The 24,945-nt window shown below is 40.3% G+C and overlaps 1 protein-coding gene across 1 annotated transcript in view; it reads right to left on the bottom strand.

The window, feature by feature from the left end:
• Nucleotides 1-24,945, bottom strand: part of AKAP6 (A-kinase anchoring protein 6) — a 289,841-nt gene that overhangs the window by 185,452 nt on the left and 79,444 nt on the right. Inside the window, 2 exon segments of the mRNA XM_048484616.1 lie at nt 15,186-15,349; nt 16,532-16,628. Coding sequence (XP_048340573.1) covers nt 15,186-15,349; nt 16,532-16,628 — 261 coding nt within the window.

Genomic DNA, 24,945 nt, shown 5'->3' with positions numbered 1-24,945 from the left:
TATGTTTTATTACATTCCCCTAACTATTTTGCTGGCCCAGTGCTGTCTTATTTATTGCACAAATGTGGTGCAATGAATCTCTACAACATAACTTTCATTTCAAGTTAGAAGCAACATATAGCAAATATGTAACAATATTTGGAAAATATTTTGCTCATGAAGTCTTAGAACCAGTACTGCACAAGGTAAAACAGTTCAGCTTATGTAATATATTGTACAAAGCCTAGTGCTTTCCTTCTTAAATACTAGTGGTAGACTTCTGGAGACTAGTGGCTGACTTTTGGAGAACTGGTAGAGTTTTCAAGACAAGAGTGTACAGAGGTGGTTTGCCATTGCTTGCTTCCACATGAGCTGAGAGAGGTCTGAGAGAACTTTGACCAGCCCAAGGTCACTCAGCAGGCATCATGTGGAGGAGTGGGGAATCGAACTTGGTTCTCTACCACTCTTAACCATTACGCAGTGTTGGCTCATTCCTATATACTAGTGTCCAGAAATTGCTTGCACGAGATTTTGCATAGAACATAAGAACATAAGAACTAGCCTGCTGGAACAGACCAGAGTCCATCTAGTCCAGCACTCTGCTACTCACAGTGGCCCACCAGGTGCCTTGGGGAGCTCACGTGCAGGATGTGAAAGCAATGGCCTTCTGCTGCTGCTGCTGCTCCTGAGCACCTGGTCTGCTAAGGCATTTGCAATCTGAGATCAAGGTGGATCAAGATTGGTAGCCATAGATCGACTTCTCCTCCATAAATCTGTCCAAGCCCCTTTTAAAGCTGTCCAGGTTAGTGGCCATCACCACCTCCTGTGGCAGCATATTCCAAACACCAATCACATTTTGCGTGAAGAAGTGTTTCCTTTTATTAGTCCTAATTCTTCCCCCCAGCATTTTCAATGAATGTCCCCTGGTTCTAGTATTGTGAGAAACATTTTCTACCCCATGCATAATTTTATAGACTTCAATCATATCCCCCCTCAGACGTCTCCTCTCCAAACTAAAGAGTCCCAAACGCTGCAGCCTCTCCTCGTAAGGAAGGTGCTCCAATCCTTCAATCATCCTTGTTGCCCTTCTCTGCACTTTTTCTATCTCTTCGATATCCTTTTTGAGATGTGGCGACCAGAACTGAACACAGTACTCCAAGTGCGGTCGCACCACAGGTTTATATAAGACCATGACAATCCTTGCAGTTTTATTATCAACTCCTTTCCTAATTATCCCCAGCATAGAGTTTGCCTTTTTCACAGCTGCCATGCATTGAGTTGACATTCCCATGGAACTATCAACCAAATCCCTTTCCTGGTCTGTGACTGATAGCTCTGACCCCTGTAGCGTGTATGTGAAGTTTGGATTTTTTGCCCCTATGTGCATCACATTGCATTTTGCTACATTGAACTGCATTTGCCATTTCTTAGCCCACTCACCTAATTTATCAAGGTCTGCTTGGAGCTCTTTGCAATCCTTTGCGGTTCTCACCACCCTACATAATTTGGTATCATCTGCAAACTTGGCCACCACGCTACCCACCCCTACTTCCAGGTCATTTATGAATAGGTTAAAGAGCACTGGTCCCAAAACGGATCCTTGGGGGACACCACTCCCTACATCTCTCCATTGTGAGAACTTCCCATTTATACCCACCCTTTGTTTCCTGTTCCTCAACCAGTTTTTAATCCATAGGAGGACTTCTCCTCTTATTCCTTCATTGCTGAGTTTTCTCAACAGTCTCTGGTGAGGAACTTTGTCAAAAGCCTTTTGGAAATCCAAGTAGACAATGTCCACTGGTTCCCCCTTAGCCACATGCCTGTTTATACCCTCAAAGAACTCTAGTAAGTTTGTAAGACAGAACTTGCCTCTGCAAAAGCCATGCTGACTCTTCCTCAGCAGGTCTTGCTTTTCTACATGTTTAATAATTTTATCTTTAATGATAGATTCTACTAATTTACCAGGAACAGATGTCAAACTGACTGGCCTGTAATTTCCTGGGTCCCCCCTAGACCCTTTCTTAAAGATTGGTGTGACATTGGCCATCTTCCAGTCTTCAGGGATGGAGGAGAAATAAGCAGAAATGAATAGGCAGAAATGCAAGTGGGGATACAATAAACTTGACCCAAGTAGTGACTGTGGTCTTTTTCTTTTGTTTCTGATTGCGTAAGACTCCTAGCACAAGTGAAAATTTTGTTCTGGATCCCACCCAAGGTCTAAAATTTATGTATATTTTTGGAGAATTCCCAATTGTGTCCCAAAAGATCACTTGATTGAGTTTAATGTTTCAATGTAAGCATTGTATGCATGGTAGTACACTTATTAAAGTTGTAGAAATTCTAAAATCCAGTAACAGCTCCTTCTCTAAGGCATTTTCCAGACAGACATAATATCCCGTGATCGTATGTACCGAGATGTTTGTATCTTGATTTCTCCCTTCGCATGGCTGCCTGTTTCTGTGGAGAAGCCGAGTTGAGATGTGAATGAAATACTCCATTTTGTTTTGCACAAGCCTGGGACTTCTGTATTCACACTGCAAGTGTCCCCATTCTAATGGCTGTTGTTTTTGAGTTGCAGCTGCAAACACCTATCAGTATGCTCAGTGTTCCGTAGGTGCCGCTGGTGATACTGCCAAGGTGTTCCGCATTATGATTGGCCGTTGTTTTTGAGTGGCCCATTACAGTAATGAGCATCCTCGGCGTCTCGCGTTCTGATTGGCTGTTGTTTTTGAGTGGCAGCTTGAACGAACATCAGACGGATAGATCAGAAACCTTAAAGGTACATAATTTTCTTTTTTACAACTTTCAGGTGTACCTACCCTTTTTTTTCTCATGGATGAATCCCCAGGTGGGACCTGGAGATCTTTAAGTTACAGTGGACAGCTTTAGAGAGTAGTCTGTATGGTGTTATAACTGTTAAGGTTCCTCCCCTCCTCAAACCCCACCCCCAAATTTCCAGGAATTCCCTAACCTCAGACTGGCAATCCTAGCTGTGCTGAACAGCCAAGATCACAGAATCGTAGAGTTCCAAGGTGGCATACAAGTCATCTAGTCCGATCCCCTGCTCAATGCAGGATCCCTGACAAGTGTTCATTCAGCCACTGATTGAAGACTACCAGTGAGGGGAAGCTCACCACTTCTCCAGATGACACAGTGAAGCAAGAATGCAGATGGGTCTACTGCCTCTCGCCCCACTTACCCAAAAAGTACATCATGACAACATTTAAATCAAACTTTTAAAATACTTATTAATTCCAAACCTTATGAACCATTATGCAGAGAAATATTCTCATGTTAACCTCAATATTTAATTCCCATGAAACAGATTAAGACAGCATACATTTGCTGTAGACAAGGATAGCCCTGGGATTTGTAAGAAGTATGGAAGTCTGTGAGCCAATATCAGTCACTGATACATGACTTAATAAGTACATACGAGTAGCCTACTCATGTGGGCACTGCAATTTGTGCAATACTGTTGTCTACTTCCAAGGGCAGAAATGATACTGTTGACAGAACTGAAGCATTATATGATTTTTCTCTTCATACCTATGTATGAAACTATTGATCTGGATTGGCCTATGAACTGTAAAATTATCATATTAATGAAAAGATATACCATATAACTCATCCTGTGTGCTCACAGATAAGGATACTGCAAAAGAGCACACTCATACTTTTTTCTACCACAGTTCTTTAAATCAGAAAGATATGCCAGTTTGTGCACCATGACAATCAAACTTTCATGGATAAGTTTCAGTGAAGGCGTAACAGCCTGACATGCAGAGAAGTCAGAGGAGAGAATCTAGAGGCAATATGAGGGAAATCAGGCTGAATAGAGAAGTATTAACCTTTCTGTTGTGTGCTAAAATATGTTTTTGGACAGTTAGATCTTGGACTTGGTACTCCACTGTGTGAGGGGAGTTTAAACATGAATACGGGAGTGTCTGTCAAGTAACAAGCATACTTAAATCCTGGAAGAAGACCAAATCAGTGCAATGATTCAAAATGGAAGGCATTCTCTGGGTAGAGAGGAGGGCTTACAAGGGAATGGGCCATGGAAGAGTAAATCAGCAAACCCCAATTTAGGAGATTCAAATAGTAACTGAAGACTCTAGTGCAATATCTTATATAAGGTTATACAGAACAATTTCTATTCAGGGATGTGTGTGGGCATTTTCATTGGTTTTCTCCAACTGATTAGTACTGAGGTTGAATGTCTTGGAAACAGAGATGGGTTTGGATTTTGAGCTGCTCCTGTGTGTGTGTGTGTGCGCGCACACGAGTATGCGTGTGAGAGAGAGACAGACAGACAGACAGACAGGGAGAGAGAGAGAGAGAGAGAGAGAGGGATGGGGGTGGGGATAACAGTTGTGTTTTTCCGGAATATACTCCTGGTTTCAGACTGTGTGGAAAACAAGTGAATGCTGAATCACAGTTCAATCCTAAACAGGCCTACTCAGAATTTTACTCAAGTCTATTCAGTGGAACTTACTCTCAAGAAAGTGTTCTAGGATGACATGTCAGTCAGTCATTATATTCCTGATACTGAAAAGAATTGGTCATAATGAAGGCCTGGATATCCCTGACTAACAGTACAAAAATTCTTTTACCACAAAGTTTACTTGTCAATTCTACCAAAGCATAAAACATTTAGAAGTCTGCCAGATAAAAAATTCAGGATGTCCAAACAGATTTCGTCTTCAAACATTACTTCACCTGTTTTTCCCTTTGTGGCCACCCTGGTGGAGAATCGTTGTGTTTTATATATTCAGCTGGGATTAGAACTAAAAGATTCTACAGATAAAAAGGTTGCTATAAGATGTTGTGCTGAAAGACTTAAACAGGCTAGCACTGGAAAAAAGAAAGAAAAAAGGAAATATGCTACCCAATCAGGCAGAGTATGAAAGTAATTAAAATATTTTTTAAAGAACGCTAACATGCAGAACCTAAATTTTGCCTTTATCGAACACTTATCTTTGTTCACATCAATGTTCCTTTTGTTCTCTATTACAAAGATAATCATTCTTCAACATCAAACCTAACAGCAAAATTCAAATACTGAACTGTTAATTAAACACGGTAATATTTATAAGGTGTTAGTTTATTCTGTAGATAAGAACACTTAATTTAACACACAAATATAATAAAAGTGTAAAATGCTTTTGGAAAAAAAATAAGCACAATGACTTCCTAGTCACCAGTCAATGGAATGAAGAAATGGATTTTATTTCAAGAACTGCAATAATACAAAAGAGCTTGTATGCTTCGAATAATTTTTTTTTTAAAAATCCTTAATGACAACAGGAGATTGCTTCTGTATAAAAATTCATGTACTTTAGGAGTGTAAAAACTTAAGGATAATCTTCCTTTTCCCCCAGCAACCTTTCCCTACGAAATATTTCCCAATGAAAAACACAGCACAGAATTGAAAGGGTTTATGAGACTATTCCATGGAAGCAATGTGTGAAGATATACTATTAATACCTGTACCCACAAAAGATTTCCTTTATTATTGACCTGGTTATGAAACATTATAGCACATAGTAACAACACATCTGTTTAAAATGTCCACTGATAACTACAGATTTATCATTCAGATTTTTCTTACAGAAAGAAGAGGAAAGAAGGTTTTTAAAATAAATGTTTCAGTTCAAAGATTGCCCATGACACACAACAGATATGTAGAACTTAACCCATACGGAAGCACAGCACCCACAATAGACTGCATTTCTACTGCTTGCCATACAACATTCTAAGATTTCAAACACACTTTTTTCCTACCCAAGTCAATCTACACCAGGGGTCCCCAAACTTTTTAAACAGGGGGCCAGTTCACTGTCCCTCAGACTGTTGGAGGGCCAGACTAAAAAAAAACTATGAACAAATTCCTATGCACAAATGATTGTAAAATGTTTGATTTCACCTTTCAGCCTTTCTGTCATGGTCTATTTTTAGAACAGTGACCAAAGTATGTCAAGTTCAGGGTGGGCTCCAAATATTGTTGGGGAGGCTGTGGAATACCTTCCCCTGTAAAAAAAAGGCAGAACTTTCCCAATGAAGCATTCCATCTAACCCAGGATCAGGTATCTTCCTGGGTTCTTTCCTCCCTAGCAGCCAGCGAGCGATTCGCCAGCCTGGCTGATGCCAATGGGAGTGAGGCGGAACAGAAAGCCTGAGAGCAACACATGGAGTAGCCGAGAGGGAAGGGCGGAGCAGGCGTTGCCACATGTAAGGTTTCCAATTCTGGGTCAGAAAATGCATGGAGATTTGGGGGTGCCATCATGTAACTGCAATCAACGGCCTTTGGGGCCAGTTCCTCCTCTCCCTCGAGCCCCCACTGCACATGAATGGAGCCATTGCTGCCATGCCTGGCGGGCCGGATAAATGCCTTCAGGGGGCCACATTTGGCCCCGGGGCCGTAGTTTGGGGACCCCTGATCTACACCTAGCTCTTGTGTGTCTGGCTTAGTCAACATCTACATGTAGAAGGCTGTTTATACAGAAGGCTATTGTGGGATTGGGCCAAATGTCCTCAGTGAATTGCTATCAACAGTTCTGTTACTGTGTATTTCTGAACTGTGGGATTATGATCAACAGCAGACATATCAAGCCAAAAGCACACATATCTATATCTAAACATATAGAGAGAACCAATATGTTCAAAGCTTTTATTCTGCATATGTCACAAATCCACAACACTTTCCAATACAGGAAATAAATGCATTCCAGAAAATTGGGATAAATCTTTTGGTGTTAAGACTATCATTCTTAGTCAGGTGATGTACCTAGATCTGGACTGCAACCACTAACTGTAGCAGTTCATATAAATGAATGCTATGCTATATAAAAAAAGTTTCTTGCATATAGAGATTTAGATGTCAGGAAGAAGAGTCTTTCTGACATCTAGTTTTCTGTGTGTAAAGGCCTTTTTCTATTAATAAAAATTTATTGATGGGAGTCCACATAAATAATGTGAAGTAATAAAAGCCCAGAAACAGATTTATTATTTATTATTATTACATCTTATAATCCTGCCATTGCAGAAGAGAAAGAAGAGTTGGCTTTTATAACCTGCTTTTCTCAACCAAAAGGAGTCTCAAAGTGGCTTACAATCACAACAGGCACCTTGTGAGGAAGGTGGGGCTGAGAGAGTTCTGAGATACCCGAGACTAGCCCAAGGCTACCCAGCAGGCTTCATGTGGATGAACAAGGAAAACAAATCTGGTTATTCAGATAAGACTCTGCTGCTAATGTGGAGGAGTGGGGAATCAAACCTCATTCTCCAGATTAGAGTCCACTGTTCTTAACCATTACACTCTGGGTCTTAACTAGATTCCAGGACTCACTGATTTTAACAGTTAAATTCAAGTCCAACTTTTAAGAGTTAAATCCTTTGTCAAACTACTAATTGAATCTGAATCTGGAGCTCTTCTACTGAGAGAGTTGCATTTCTGCAGCCTGCTCTTTTCAGTCTGAGCTGCTTGCCAGAGACAAGCTTTTAGCCCACAAGTCTGTGTGCCTCAGCCAGTCATGATGGACTGATGACTTCTGGGGCGTGTTATAGGAAGCTGCTTGAGAGCTGACTTGCTGACAGTCAGTGCTGGGTCCAATTGCTCCACATCCTTGCTTCCCCAGCTTCCACTCAGGTACAAATCCCCCCCCACCCAGTATATGGCTGGGAACCTGTCTTCTACTGCAGACCAACATGGCTACCAACCTGAAACAGATCTTGACAGTTGATCAGTGAGTAGCCTGACAAGCCTGAAGAACAGCAGATTATTTTTCACAGTCAATACTGTTGCCATCTGAAAATATGCTGCCACCAGGACAACAGTGTTTTAGATGCAGTGGTAGCTTTAGTTATGGTTAACCTCCTGTTCCACTATTCAGCTGGGCCTGTAGCTGAATAAATGTAAAGATCAGTGAATTCTGGAATCAAGACAGATTGTAGCATGTACTTCACTGGCAAATGGGGTGTAAGTGTGGATGAGAGTGCCTCAGATAACGCAAATAAAAGTACTGCTTGACTGGTTAAAAGGCTAACTGATAATGACATAGATCTCTTTCTCCAAAGAGACATTCTGTGAAATTGTTAGCAGGAAGAAAGCCATAGTCCCTCTGAAAACTCTTCCCTGATATGAAAAGCACAGTAATCCTGCTTTTTACTATAGGCTGAATGTTTTTAGTGTTCTGAATTCATCTGTGCCTTTTCATGTGATGAGAAAACTGACATATGTACAGACTTTGAGGAACTATCAAAGGAAGCAAAATATCTGCACACGTTACTTTCAGAAATTGAAATAATTAAATAATATTGGGATGTGTATGGTGGGCCTAATTTGTATGAACAATATAACAATTGTTCCATTTTTGACAGCGGCATCAATGCAATTCACATGTACTGCTATAATTGTGTGTCAACGAATGGGGGATCCTGTGTCCCCTACCCTGCTACTTGTTTTTTTCTCCTGACAGCCCCTTTCCCACCTTCCTTCTAGCCTTCCCACCCACCAAGCAACCTATCTACTCCCCCATCTTCAACTATACTTATTTTATTATTTATTATTTACTTAATGTACACACTACTTTCTCCCCCAGTGAAAATCTTAACAATCCTATGGGGTGGGTACTGTTGCCAGGTCCCCCCAACCACCAGCAAGGGATGGGGGGGTAGGGTTGCCAGATTCAGTCTGGGGAACTCCTGGATATTTGGGGATAGAGCCTGGGGAGGACAGGCACCTCAGTGGGATACAATATCATAGAGTCCTACATCCAAGCAGCATTTTATCCAGGAGAGCTGATCTCTGTACTCTGGAGATGAGGTGTGATTCTGGGAGGTCCCCAGGTCCCCAGACTGAAAGTGTATGACCAGCTCTAAATCATCCAGTGAATACCATGGCTGCTTCAAGGGTGGTGGAGTCTCCTTCTTTGGAAGTTTTTAAACAGAGGTTGGATGGCTATCTGTTAGGAGTGCTTTGATTGTGTATTCATGCATAGCAGGGAATTGGACTAGATAGCCCTTTTGATCTCTTCCAGTTCTATGATTCTGTGTATCAGGTGTTTGCTGCTAAGCACTGCCCTGATAAATCTCCCCTCAAAGCAGCCCTGGCAAGGGCCCTGCCTCCTCACCCTCCCTTTTACTGACAGAAATCAAAACTGCAACTGACTATTCTGTTGTGGTTGCCTAGAAACATAGGCTGTTTCAGCATGAGTGGATAACAATGCCCCAGGGATGCTAAAAACTGCGTCCCTGGGGAGGAGTTCACGTGGCCGGCACTGCTGCATTGCAGCAGCACCGTCCTTGCACCCCCCAAGTAGCGTGAAGGTGCTACTTTCAAACCCCTCTCAGGGAGTGAGGTTTTTGCAAAGCAGCGTTTTCCTGTCGGCGCGGTGTGAACAGCACCGGTGGGAAGACGCTGTTTTCCCCGTCCCCTCCACTCACCTCTTCTGGCAGCATCGCTCTGGAGGACTGGAGGGACACGCCCACGCTGCCTTCTGACCCCTGGAGGTCGGAGGATAGCGTGGGCATGTCCCTCCAGCCCTCCAGAGCGATGCTGCCAGAAGAGGTGAGTGGAGGGGACTGAAGGAGAGACCGCTCCATGTGGAGCCGTCTCTCCTGCTGGGGAGGAAATTGGGGCTGCTCGCACACTACAGTGGGAACAGCTCCCGACCCTCCACCAGCATAATTTATGCCGGTGGAGGTCCGTTTCCGCGGGTGTGTGGAAAGGGCCTTATATAGAGAGCATTTCCCCCCTTAAAGCTACAGGTGCTCATTCTATTATTTGTGGGGGGCGGGTGTTAAAAACCCCCAGTGCTTCTTTTTTATTTGTTTTAGATTTCAGATATGTTTGCAAACCTAGGGCTCCTCTCAGGTTTGCAGAATGATGTGACTTGTTTGTTCTTGGCTCGAATCTCCAGATTTGAATAACCCTAGATGTGGACATGATGAGAATTAGCTACATTGTTATGAAAATTTTGGCTCACTGCAACAGATCAATTCAGTATTTCATACTTTGGAAACCAAAAAACCTGTATAAGGTACAATGGATTGTCAGCCACTACTTTTCTTACTATAGGATGATGGAAGACTGTATGAGAACTGATATATCCATTTTCAAATGGTACAGTTTGCTTGCAAATCTCTGCCTCACCAGCTTGCTGCCAACAGTAGAGGCATAATACTTTGAAGATTAGAAATTTAGAGAAAAAAATCCTTAAAATGAACTAAAGTAAACCAACATATCAGCTCACGTATGTGACATTTCTCAGTATTGATCACAAGAAGTAGATCAATTCATTCTTTTTTTCTGTATCATAATACTAATCTTAAACATTTCAAAAAAAAATCACTGGGGGTTTGAAACTTCAAGATGCATTAAAGATTCCAGCCACAGATTAGTAATTTGTTCTTACCTTTTTCATTCCTTTCACTTATTTTAGGAAATTCACAAATACCATTCCAAAAATAAAATAAAATAACATAAAACCATATTTTGCATCTTGGGTTAACTGGATCTACTTGACTATGTATGGACTTATATTGTCAGCTCATTGGGAGGTTCATGTCTTTACATTTTCAGTTTTTGTCTTTGATAGGTTCATTTCATTTTCCTTTTTAAAACACTGGCAAATAGGATGGCTATTTGATTGTGCAAATGGACTCAACCACTTTTCCATACAGATCATTTCTTCCAGGGTCAAATCTCCAGGGAGCCTGGCTTTCTTTTAAAACCCATAGGTTTTCCCCAGCTTTTCTCCCCAGATTGCTTTGCTAAAACTTTTTGGTAAACATGACAGCAAAGCCTGGATTGTTGTTGTGTGGGTGGGAAAGTTTGGATTTTTCTGGTCTCTCCCACACAGCAGCCATTTCCCCTGCTCTTGTCCCTGCACAGCTGTTTTCCATCACTATGCCCAAGTAGGATTGTCAACCTCCAGATAGCTTCTGGAGATCTCCCACCATTACAATTAATCTCCAGATAACCAAGATCAGTTCCCCTAGTGAAAAAAGGCTGTTTTGGAGAGTGGTTTCTATGGCATTTTACCCTGCTGAGGTCTCATCTTCTCCAGATTTTTAGGTTAAACTAAACATCTATACCTTTTTAAAAATTCAAATAGATCATTTTTTCAGAAAAAAGAAAACATTTCTCAGGGTAAAAAACCTTTACTCTTAAAATGCTCATCTTAATTATATCTGGAAATTACAATAATTTTCTAAGTGAATTTTAAATGTTCCTTTCTATCTCTAGTTTATTTTTAATTTAAAGGTCAAGAATAGGATCTGATGCAGCTGAAAGGATTCTCACTTGACTATAGGTTGAAAAATCCTTGTTTATATCCCAAATCCTATTTCTACTTATGAATACATAAAACATGGGCCACATAATAAAATGCATAATTTTATATGCAATGTCTTCTGTGTGAATGTTTTCAATATATTTTTGGAATGTCATTTTTTCCCTTCCTATATGCTTATGAAAAGGCCCCACAGTAGTGTAGAAAACTCTTTTTTAAAAAGTCCTAAGGGAAAAGTTTCCTAGATACTTTGAAATTCTTCCTATTTCTACTTTCTTTAGAGATTTGTAAAATCAGTTCACTTCTGCAGTCTCTCAACAAGGTAAAAGAAAAGAAAAGAAAAATACCCCCTAGATATTTCCTTTAGATTTTCTATTATGCTTCACAAGTTTTCTATGGTTTCTGAAGGAAGTGCATTCTGAAATTGAGAGTTATTTTTTTCTTATTGTGTTTGTTTTTATTAATCTGTCAGTCTGCAAGTGAAAGGAAATTCATACTTGCACAACACTTTCAGTGAAATATCAATTTAAAGGCCTTAGTATATATACAATGATGACATAAGGCAAAAAATAATGAATACTTTGGGGAATCAAATATGGAAATCCATTCCTCTAGTACTGTTCATATACCCTGGTAATAGCATATTAGGAGCCTGGAGACAAATAAATAAATGGCCATTTTGTGCAAATCTAGATGTGAACTTTTCCCTGCCTGCTTATATAAATACAAAGGGTGCTTACCACAGTGTCAAAATTTCACTACCAAAAACTATGTGATCACTGACCAGACTGAGTAAATGAAATGAGATGAGAAACCTACTTCTTCCTCTATTTTTGCATTGACATTACCTAGACTGGCTCCACAGAGTCTACGGTAACAGATGATCGAACAATACTGGCTCACATACTGAGGTATTGGAGCTCTTGTCATTGAATACTGCTGAAGGAGAAAGATATGCAGTAAACCTACCAGAGATTGTCCGGAGACAGTGAAAGAGGCACTGGGCCAAGGCTGCAGCACTGTCCAGGGGCACAGCTATGGAGTGGTTAACATAAGAACATAAGAACATAAGAACAAGCCAGCTGGATCAGACCAAAGTCCATCTAGTCCAGCTCTCTGCTACTCACAGTGGCCCACCAGGTGCCTTTGGGAGCTCACATGTAGGATGTGAACGCAATGGCCTTCTGCGGCTGTTGCTCCCGATCACCTGGTCTGTTAAGGCATTTGCAATCTCAGATCAAGGAGGATCAAGATTGGTAGCCATAAATCGACTTCTCCTCCATAAATCTGTCCAAGCCCCTTTTAAAGCTGTCCAGGTTAGTGGCCATCACCACCTCCAGTGGCAGCATATTCCAAACACCAATCACACGTTGCGTGAAGAAGTGTTTCCTTTTATTAGTTCTAATTCTTCCCACCAGCATTTTCAATGGATGCCCCCTGGTTCTAGTATTGTGAGAAAGAGAGAAAAATTTCTCTCTGTCAACATTTTCTACCCCATGCATAATTTTGTAGACTTCAATCATATCCCCCCTCAGCCGCCTCCTCTCCAAACTAAAGAGTCCCAAACGCTGCAGCCTCTCCTCATAGGGAAGGTGCTCCAGTCCCTCAATCATCCTTGTTGCCCTTCTCTGCACTTTTTCTATCTCCTCAATATCCTTTTTGAGATGCGGCGACCAGAACTGGACACAGTACTCCAAGTGCGGTCGCACCACTGCTTTATATAAGAAAATGACAATCTTTGCAGTTTCATTATCAATTCCTTTTCTAATGATCCCCAGCATAGAGTTTGCCTTTTTTACAGCTGCCATGCATTGAGTTGACATTCCCATGGAACTATCAACTAAGACGCCTAAATCCCTTTCCTGGTCTGTGACTGATAGCACTGACCCCTGTAGTGTGTATGTGAAGTTTGGAAGTGACAGAAGTGACATCATCATCTGCACTTATGTTGGGTTCTACTTACCACTCAGTAAACCTAGTACTGTAGCACTGGCCTCTGTGTCTCTATCACCACTTTTTGATGCCCTCTTATAAAGGAACCACACCTTCATTACATCCCAGCATCTCACTAGACAAGCTACTGCTGACACTGAGGGTAAAGTGTTAAACAGATAATTAAAATGGACAATAATGAGTTGCTTCCCTTGTGATCTGCTCTTTGGCTTTTCTAGCTTACCGAAGAGGAACATGGCAATTGCTGAATTGCCTTATTGATTTACATAATTAAACACAAATATAAAATTGACAATTAGGACTCTGGAATTACGTAATATTTCGTGAGTCCAATAAAAAAAATGCTATCAGTTTGATTTATGTAGATTTGCCATCACAGGTTCACCCAACCAATACTTGCAATTATGTGAAATCCACCATGGAACCCTTAGTAAACTAGAGAATTTAGTCTTAGAACAAACTTTTCTTGCCAACAGTACCATGGATCCCCAGGAGCGTTTTTATGTACCAAAGCATTTTTGTTCAGAGAGTTTATTTCTCATGCCTCTACTACTACAGCCAAAAATTACTTCCAACTATCACTCCCAGAGAACCCACTCCCATAAAGAAGCATTTCAAGAGGGTTACAACAAGAGGGGAGGGGCAAGAAAGTCCCACCCCAAGGACAAAAATACTTCAGTCCTGGGAAATGCTCCAGATCCAAGCCAGTTTCTATTTAGGCAACTGAATAGCTTTAGGAGATTTATCATAGGTATCAATGAACTTGTTCAGACATTTGATATCCTTTTACAGATTCAAGAATGCTCCTGTTCACCTCTAACAGCCATATTTGCAGGATTTTTTAAACTTCTGCCACACTTTGATCACAAATTGTAGCTTTCTGTCTTTTGTGATACCTTGAAAAATCAAGAGTTTCTCCCCACATACACAACCAATGGGACAGAAGTGTCAGTTTAAAAAGTCATGGACAACTATTGAATAATACCTGGAATGTCACTGATAATGAATGCCAGATTATTCCATATGCCTGGAGTATCTGCCGAAATGTACAGTATTTAAAATGTATTCCAATTTTAGCATGGTAAAGAAGGGTAAAGGGCTCATTTGGCCCTTTGAAAGGAAAAAAAGTAGTCCATGGCTACCCACTAATTCTATAGCAACCCTCCTACCACTTCAGCAACTTTCACCAATTTTTCTTTGAAGAATGTATATTTCTTGCATATTTCCCAATTTGTAGAAAACAAAGCAAACAGGTTTTCTTCCTGTAGCTCTGTTGGAGGCTTCCTCCAAAACTACCAGTAGCATAATGGCGACATTGCACCAAGGAAGAAGTGACTTGCAGGGCTCCAGAGAATGCCCTTACCAAATGGATATGGATATCAATATTTTAAAGTGTCTGCTGTATTTGATACATGCACCATTATGGAAGGCTTAAACTCTAAGAAAAAAAGATTTGTGGCAAAGCATATGACCTTCTCCCCACTACAATGGCCATCCCCTAATTAGGCAATGCATCTGATAGTCATTAACAGGAATGAGATAATGAATCACTTTCTCTCTTCTTTGTTAATTTGCTGTAACCAAGCGGCTAATGGATGTCAGAGCTGAGTGATTGCACTGATTATAATGATTTATAGTTGCAACAAAACAATTTAAAACCATTCTGATTATTCATGTTAAAGATACTTTATGTTTTGTTTACTAAATATTTTACGTTCCTTCCTCATCCCTTTGGATTGAGCAAAAGAACTCTATTTGAAAAATTTGGGGGCGGGCAGGGGAAGAGTTTCATTCAGTGGCTTTTTTTATTATTGTTGCAGAGTGAGGTATTTTAGTTTTGTTTTTTTAAAGTTAGCCAGTAGAAATGAAAAGCCTTAGGGTGGAAAGAAAACTTCAGTGGTACCTAGTTCAAAAGGAGAAGAAAATAAGAGGAAATAAGGCAAACTTCAAGTCACTTACCTTGGGGCTCTCAGTCCCTTCCTCATCCTCTGCAGACACATCAGTAGCCAGTATCTCCGCTTTGATGATACCCAGAGCCCGAAGAATCCAGCTGTGTTGTCGTTTGATTTGCTTCTGTAGTTCCTTCCATTGACTTGCAATCATCTGCAGCATGTCCTTCAGTCCTTATTCAAAACAAGTGAGGAAAAAATTAAGCAAAACATTCAACTTCATTTTTAATCATGTTATTTATACAAAGAATAATGAGGAAGGAGAGGGGAAACCTCACGTCCTTAAGTATTTCAGGTAAAGTATTAGGATAAAGTATTTTAAGTGCTGTTTATTAGGAAATTTTTCCAGGAATACTAATAGGCATTGCCCACAAGGTGACATGTGCATAATAGGTGACATGTGCACAATATGCTAGGCATAACCAAAGACTGTAAAGAACAAATAAAATTATATATAATCTGTTTCCTCATGTTGGACAAACTCTATATAGGCATGCATTTTCCTTCTCTGCCCCAATCCCAGTTTCTGCTTATTTGATACAAATAAGTTGTCATATTAGCCATCTATTTTTGCTAACATTCTACTCCTCAGAAAATTATGTAAATCAGCCAACAGATTTACTTCAGCATTTATGGGGGTCAGGCAGGAAGAATCTATTCAGGGCTCTCAAGGAGCATGTGCAGAACTCTAGTAATTATACAAAAATAGAGTGCAACTTCATGTTGGATAAAACCTACTTCAACCACAACAAAAATTGTGTATACAGTTTCTAGGGATTGATTAAAACCATCCTATTCAATGAGTTCCAAAAATATGACATACGTTATTATTCCTTTTGACTTAAGGCTTACAGTGAAAGGGACAAGCTTAACCAAAGAAACTATTTTTAATTTTTAAATCTTTCCTAATAAATACTTTAAAATTGAAGTAAGAATTAGCTCAAATGGCAAAAGGGCCTTTACCAATGCAATTACTCAGGCTGGCTATGTAAAAATATGTGTGTATAGATCTGAAATCCTAATTTATCATCGTAATGTTATTTCCATTGCACCTACATCAAAGGACATGTCAGCATGAAGTTTTCAGTGATGTAATTTCAATTGAAACTCAGCTGAGCAGCGAGACCAAAATAAAATGAGCAGACTATTTGCAGGCAGTATTTCATTTTATAAGTATCACAGCATTGTATGCAGTATATGAAACATTTATAAATCTTGAAGGTCAAACTGATAATGTAAATATTAATAATACATAAGGAAGTGAATATATGCAGTAATTTACAGCAATGCTTCTTTATTCTTTATTCTTTAATAGTCAGTAGACATAAAAACTTGCAATATTTCAGAAGGATTTACCTGATTTGTGAGATACTATAAGATCAAGAAGCTGCCGTCCTTCTTCTACAACGGCTTCCTTCAACGCACAGTGGCTATCTACATTCAGCTTAAAACTCTACAAGGGAAATATATGCATGAGCATCAAAAAGGCATGTTAGCATAAAATACACATACAACATTACTTGCATTACTTTTATCAAGAACCACAGCTCCATTTACCCAACAGTCATTTTCATTTGAAATACTAAAAGCCACTGATATTTTGGAACTTAGCTCAAAATGTTTCCATTAGATTAGCAAAGTGCATCTATGTTGAAACAGCTGACAAATCTAGCAATTCATTAGTTTTTTTATGAAAAGTTGCAGCCCATAGGCTATATCTGGAATAACAGTGTCCTATAAAATACATAAAATTGAAGCCATCGCAGATGTGACCCTCATTTTCAAATATTGGTGAATGCTTTATTTATGTAAATAGGTAAAGCTTATATCAATACCTGTTATACAAATGCTGTAACAGATTCATACTGTTAGTCTGTTGCAGCCACTTCATATTGGAATAATCATACTACAGTTGATCTCCTTTGCCTTTACAGATATAATTAATATTATTGTTTCATAATAGCAAATTATACTCAGCACAACCACAGCTTTTATTCTGCATAATTCTAGGCAGAGTTTATAAATCCTTGAAGGGTATAATTTTTTTAGGATTGTTCTGTAATTTTTGACACTGGTATATGGATGTCATATCAGAGAAATGGTAGGAATTCCATGCAAGTTCATTCATTGTTGATTGTTTGATATGATAGGTTGCAAGTTAGTCTTTACAAATTAAATAAAACCTGCCAAATTTTACAGAAATGCTTTTATTTTTGCATACTGAAGACCTGAACACTTTTAGCAGTCAAGTCAAGTATGTCATTGTAGTACTCAGTCAAGGTACCAAGGATCTTCTCCAATCCTGCCATGGCTGACCAGTCCACATATATCAGAAATAAGAGGAGGCTACCAAAAGCATCTATCACCTTTGCAGGCATATTTCATTATAGCAGCTGTAAAGATGATCTTTTCCTACCGTGTTTCCCCGAATATAAGACAGTGTCTTATATTAATTTTTGCTCCCAAAGATGTGCTATGTCTTATTTTCAGGGGATGTCTTATTTTTCCTGTGTTCTGTTCGTCGGGCATGCTTCCAAACAAAAACTTTGCTATGTCTTACTTTCGGGGGATGCCTTATATTTCGCACTTCAGCAAAACCTCTACTATGTCTTATTTTTCGGGGATGTCTTATATTAGGAGAAACAGGGTAATACCCTCCTTTCCCTGGACATATCAGAAGGCTAAGTTCTCTGAGGGGTCAGAGATGTTTCACAGGTTACACAATAGCATACCTGGTTTTGTCACTGGGAATACAATTGACAAGGATCTGTAGCTAATATTGGCTCCCTGATCAACATTGTTGTCTGATATTTGATATTTGTGGTATTCACATATTACTTTGCTAGGTATGAACTTTCCAAGGGAGAAAGTACTTCAGCTGTTTAAACTTGTAGCTATTATTTCCAATCCTATGTCTCTATAGGATTCTGCATCAAAATTCCAATCCTATGTCTCTATAGGATTCTGCATCAAAATTTCCTAGGTACCTCCCTTTTCCCTATAAGGTTTATGGCATCTGGAAAAGCTCAGTGGTTTGTTTAAGACAAGTGATGGTATCACAGTGATGTTGTGAATACTTTCTCTCCATACTCATTATGTACCCTTCCCCCAACCCCCAGTTAGAACTTGACTTCATAGCAGCTTTGAATCAGTTTCTTTGCCTAAATAAGTTATTCAATCTTATTATCATATCATTTACTGGGTTGCTGCAAATATCCAATCAAAATCCCTAGTGTCACCATTTTACTTCTTTCGACTATTGTTCAGTACTTCTCTATTAATTGGCTCACAACTGACTCAACATTTCCTACACTACATTTAATTATTAATATCAAGATGGTGATAAATATCAAGGTAGTGATCAGGTAGAAAAGGAACATTGTTGGTGATGTTTGCTTCTACCTTGCCCCATGTTAACAAAATCCATACTGGGATAACTATGATTAAGTTTACAGACAAGGCAATCTCTGGTCAGCCCAAAGAAACTGAGGCGTATTTTGGCTCATCTTAACAGATGCATCCATTCACCTATCTATAACCCATATTTATTTTGTGTGGGATGTCTGCTTGCTTAACAACAAATCCATAGAAAAGTAATTGATTAGGAAGCAGAGATCATTGAGGGGATACCAAACCAAACAAAAAATCTTCACCAGTTGATAGAAAATGGCAACGGAACAGACAAATCTCCCTGGGGAGGAAGTTTCAGAACTTTCATAGCACCAAAGATATGGCCCTCTCCCAGGGTTACCACCCACCTAATTTCAGAAGGTAGGGACACTTGAAACATAATGGTGGGGCAGGCTCATAGGGGATTAGGCGGTCCTTTAGGTATTTTGGCCCCAAACCATATAGGGCTTGACCTCAACCAAATCATGATCAGCATCTTGAACTGTGCCTGGAAACAAGCTGGTAGTCAGTGTAGGTGGGCCAAGACTGGATTGGTCTGTATGACCCACTCCAGTCAACAACCCGACTCTAGGCTTCTGTACCAATTGAAGTTTCTGAACACTTTTCAAGGGCTGCGCCCTTGAAGCACATTGTAGTAATCTAATCTAGATTTAACCAGAGCATGTATCACAGCGGCTACAGCTTTTCTGCCCAGGAAAGGCTGCAGCTGGCTAACCAGTTGAAACTGGTAAGAGATACGCTTGGCTACAGCTGAAACCTGCTTATTCAGCAGTATGCCAGGGTGCAAGAGAATCCTCAGACTATACTACAGACTACACCCTTGTTCCTTCAATGGGAGTACCCAGAATGGGTGACACCTTAAATAGACACCTTAAATGGGTGACACCTTAGATAGGCAGTACAAAGGATACCATGATTGAAGAGTTTGGATTTATACCCCACCTTTCTCTCCTTTAAAGAGACTCAAGGTGGCTTACAAGCTCCTTTTCCTTCCTCTCCCCACAACAGACACCTTGTGAGGTAGGTGGGGCTAAGAGAGTTCTGAAGAACTGTGAGTAGCCCAAGGTCACCCAGCACGAATGTAGAAGTGTGGAAACACATCTGGTTCACCAGATAAGCCTTGATTGTATTGAAAGCAGATGAGAGGTTCAAGAGAATTAACAGTGTAGCACTCCCTTCATTCATCTCCCAGTGCTAGCTGCCCACCCAGATGTCCAAGGTTGTTTTAGACAGGTCTATGGGTTGTCATGGAAGCAATGAAATCCTGAGCACATTCTCACCCTCCTTTCTCCCACTACAAGAGGCCAGAGATCACAATCTTCTCTTTTAGTAGTTTTCCCTGCCATGGTACAACCAGATGGGGATCAACCAGATGGGGATCAAGCAATGCTATTTCAAAACTTTCTCCTGTTACATCCAAGGTGCAGGATCTTCTAAACAACTCAGTCATAGGTTGTGAGACCCACAGGCTAAGAGCCACAGGTCAAGAGCCCTTTGGCTTTGACTTTTCAGTTCATGCTCTGGGCACCAGTTCTGATCTGACTAGAATATCTGCAGGAAAAAGGCCAAGTGACTTAGCAGAGATGATTCAAAAGCAGCAGATATCTTTACTCTGGCTAATAAGCTCAGAAGCTGGTCCCTGTAGAGACACTACGTGGAAGGCCCTCATCCTTACTGATTTCATTTTACTGATACTTGAAACCCAGAGCATCACCTCTCTGTTCGACAATACTTGGAGAATAGGTAAATTTGAGTCTAGCAGCACATTAGTGACAAACAAGATTTTCGGGCTATGAGCTTTCAAGAGTCAAAGATCCCTTCATGAAAGAACAGTATAATGTCAAAGAAAGTCAGGGTACATAAAGAACACTTAATGCAGACTGATGGTATATTATTGATCATTACCAGCTTTTTCCGTTCAGCTTGAAAGCTAACAGACAGCAAGTGAAACTGATGAGGTCCAAGGACACTATCCATGAAAGGTGTTAGGCTGCCATATTGTGAACCTGCTAGTCTGTTTGGAAATGTTCTGTCTACAGTTTTATCTCCACTGAAATAAATGAGAATGATTAAAAGAAACGAGGACTACCATACTTTAAATAGCTACATAGATGCATTAGTTAGGGCAGGTTCATCTTGCCATGCAGGGATGAGAGGTCATTACAGACATTCAAAGGTTAAAGAGTCCTATCCCGCTTTGTATCTGGTTGTTCTAATGAGGAACCCATCCTCAGAAAGGTTTTCCACAGTATGCAGGTCCAGACATGGTTTGGTGTGATGTTTGTACTATTTATCAAGACTTAGGGGACCAGTTCAAGCTTGGACCCCCTGAACCAAACTTCACCAAACTTGGCTGGTATCAGCAAGAGTGTCGCCAGATGATATCCTGAAATTTTGGGGCCACTATCTTAAAAACCCTGCTGGCCGACAAAGTAAAAACACTAAAAATATAAACAATACATTTTTTCTGCCCCCCCCCCCCCAGGCGCGCGCCCGGTGCAACGAGCGCACCCCTGCTCCATGGTAGCTATGCCACTGCCTCTCTCCCTTTTTTTCACTAGCTGTGAGTAGTTTCTGAATGAAAAGATTCTGAGGTTCAATGCTTTATGGAAGTCACACCCAGTACTCTGAAGTCTCAGATGTGTAGAAGCAAACATCCTCAGCAGAGAGAAACAGTTGAGAAAATTGCTTTGTGTATGTTCAGAGGCACTGTTTCTCTACCCCAGTACTCTGCTCTAGCAATTTTTTAAAATTTATTTTACTGAGAAGAGTTTTTTGGGTTTAAATGTAGCCTAGTGAACTCCTCCTTCTTTCAGCCCCAGTATTCTTTAAGTGCATTGTACAAGGGCACTTTTACACCTTCCTACAACTCAAAACGTCCCAAGTTATACCTGGGGTGCCCTGATCTGGATAGTCCAAGCTAGCCCAGTCTCATTACATCTCAGAAGCTAAGCAGCCTGCTGTGTATAGAGCAAGTAACCACTGAAATCCACTGTTTTGTTCCTGATGGCTTTTACCGGCTCTATGTAAACCCTGCCCCCCAGCTGTGTATACGTGGTGATTGGCTGGAAATGAGTCATGCATGGAGATTGGCTGGAATTGAGTTGTCTCCACCTTCTAGGCTTGCTCAATTATATAGAGAGTTAATGTTATATAAAAGTCTTGAAACAATTACACATATTGGCTATTTTGAGATAGATTCGGATAGTCCAAAATAATTCTGATAAAAATACTGATATTTGATTACTGCTATAAATTTCTAAATACAACAAAATATAACCCGTATTGTCAAATTATAACTATTTTATTTACAGCCCAATCTAGAGCTCCAGCCCAATCTAGAGCTCCAGGTGGCTGGGGACAGTGCTGCAGCTGCGCCACCTCCAAAGGGCCACCCATGTATCTGCTCCCTCCCCCAGCAGATTTGCCACTTGTGCTGGCAAGGTGGGCACCCATGACAGTGTGAGGCTATGCCAACTCCAACGCTGAGTTCGCTCACCCATGTGGTTTGGGTTAATATCTATTCATCTTTCCCCTTTTAACCTATTTTCAACATATCCTAACAAGTTATTAATAATTTGCTATGCCAGTGGTGGGGGCACAGTGACTCTGGTGCAGCATTTGACACCATGTCCCACTGATGTGAAGAGCCATGGTGGCTATGCTCGGGCAAATTCACCCCGCCATTGGAGCAAGTATCCTGGGGAGGGCAAATCTGCCGAAGCAGCCCTACGCTTCTTCCAACAGCAAATTTGCTCCTCCTTTGGATGGGTCCAAAAGCTGGTTAATTTTGTCATTATTGCATATTTCTTTAGTTTATTTTCTCAATTCTCTTGGTTAAGACATTCTTCTGCCTTCCATTTTGTTGCAAATACTACTCTTGCTGCTGTTGTCACAGTGACTCTGGTGCAGCATTTGACACCATGTCCCACTGATGTGAAGAGCCATGGTGGCTATGCTCAGGCAGATTCACCCCGCCATTGGAGCAAGTATCCTGGGGAGGGCAAATCTGCCAAAGCAGCCCTACGCTTCTTCCAACAGCAAATTTGCTCCTCCTTTGGATGGGTCTAAAAGCTGGTTAATTTTGTCATTATTGCATATTTCTTTAGTTTATTTTCTCAATTCTCTTGGTTAAGACATTCTTCTGCCTTCCATTTTGTTGCAAATACTACTCTTGCTGCTGTTGTCAAATATTTTGGGTTATGCTTTGGTAATCTGCCTAATAACAGAGTCTTGGTGTTTACAGCAAATTTGATTTTTAAAATTGCCTGTATTTCTAAATGAATATATTTTCAGAATTTTTAAACTTTTTACATGACCATGACATAAGATAGAAAGAGCCGTCCACTACTTTACAGTTCCAGCATTTCGCTTTATGATTCTTCTTCATATTCTCAATATCCTTTGGGGGTGATGTTTCACTGATAAAATATCTTATATCAATTTTCTCTTAATATCTGGCAGGCTGTGAATTTTGTACCTTTTGCTGAAAAGATATTTCCTTCTCAAAACAGCTTTTTAATGATTGCACATATCTGATAAAATGGAGACAGGGTGCCCCATATAACAAGGTTGTTCCAGATCCTGAAGAATTAATTTTTGGACCTAGAATCCTTAAAAATAAGCTGGTATGCAAATCCCAGATGCCTGCAAGGTATGCTGTTTTCATATTTGGTGGCACTTAATTTGTCACTGCAATTCAGGAACACAGTTTAAACATTCTGATTTTCTAGAAAAACATTTACATCTAAAACTTGAGATACTCCCACCAAAAAACAAATTCTATTTTTAAATGTCAAATAGCTCCAAACTTGTGTGTAAATGTGGAGATGATGCCAAAAAATATAAACTGGGGTCAAGCATCCAAAAGAGAGGACAAACCACGGTTCTTTGTGTGACTCCATTCCTGGAAGCTTCACTTTCATAAAACCTTTTTTCCAGAAGTCCCTTTTCATACAAGCAAGCTTGAACAAGCCCTGACAATATTTAATTTACTGTTTACTTAAAACAGGCTTGTGTTGAATAGTTTGTAATCATGCACTTCACAAGAGATGCACCAAGCGGGCGCCTCATATAGCAAAAGAAAACCTAAAGGACCCGAGAGTAGGTTGGATAATTTCATGTAATTGAAGCGGAGCATAGATGCAGCTGGATGCGGCTCTGCCTCAAGATGATGTGGATGCATTTGATAGGAAAATTGGAAAAGATTAGGTATTCTTCTTCATTAGAAAAAATAGACTTGCTGCCCTAGAAAAGATTCATTTAACATAGCGTATCAAGTATACAATACAGCTTGATTTACAGGTGCACCTATTAACCAGTAATAATGTTGACTGAAGAAGTAAAATATGATGAATAAAGATGGGCCAAAACTCTGGGGCTTGATTTGCAATTTTGCAGTTGTACAAAATTCAGACTTGGTGTCTAATTTGCTACTGAGCACTCATAGCAAAATCCAGCAGCAGATTAAGAAATAACACATTGGTCTTAAGGGGGGAATTCTTTTCACAAACTAAAAGCGTCAGAGCAAACAAGAGGAAAATAGATGGTAGTTGCTAGCTAGTTATGCCATTTTACTCAGGTGTGTGCATTTTCCTTCCTCTTAATCCTTCAAGTTGAGCTTTTCATTTCCCAGAGAAAAATAACTTGACACTGGCAGACTGAGCAGGTCTACTGTCAAGAACAGAATTTTACAGGTGAAAATATGAGAAGACTGACACTTATGCCCACAGGCCATTTGAAAAGGACTTCCAATTCAAGTTTAGCGTGCTCTTCTGTGGAAACACACTGCAATCCTTTCAAGGAGGTTAACATTGAAGCTGAGGCTTCGTTCAGCAGAGCAGCCACATGTGGAATTCCACAGAATTAATGGAGAAACTATAGCTCTATTTTCCAACTCATTATATGATGCGTGAAACACTAGTTGGGCTGGGGATTTCCCCCCAACCTGACTCCCATTTCATGTCTGACACAGAACACATATTTAAAAAACAGTGGGGTATGGGGGAATTGGCTGGGCAGACATTCACCCTTCTCTCCCTTCCACCCAAGTCACTTTGGGCAGAAAAAAATGGCAATGGAGAAGCTGTTGCCCCACATGCTGGTTCCAAGTGTCTGGTTCCATGATCCAGGATAAAAAGTCCTCCCTGCAGCCATTTTTTTTCTGCCAAAGGCAGGACAGGTTGGAGAGAAAACTGAAGCCCCTCTTGCTGCTGTATCATATTTCAGAAACGGTTTCTTCCCCTGCTGGTTTTTAAGCTGAGTCAGACGTGAAATGTGAGTTATGTTGCAGAAAACCCCAAAATGACCCAGGTTTCACATATCATGTATGCAGACCCCTAAGGTAATATGAAAGTATG

The sequence above is a fragment of the Sphaerodactylus townsendi genome, linkage group LG02 (assembly GCF_021028975.2).
Source record: "Sphaerodactylus townsendi isolate TG3544 linkage group LG02, MPM_Stown_v2.3, whole genome shotgun sequence".
Taxonomy (NCBI): Eukaryota; Metazoa; Chordata; class Lepidosauria; order Squamata; family Sphaerodactylidae; genus Sphaerodactylus; species Sphaerodactylus townsendi.
Note: the sequence above shows the minus strand (reverse complement) of the source record. Positions and strands in the feature narration are given on the sequence as shown.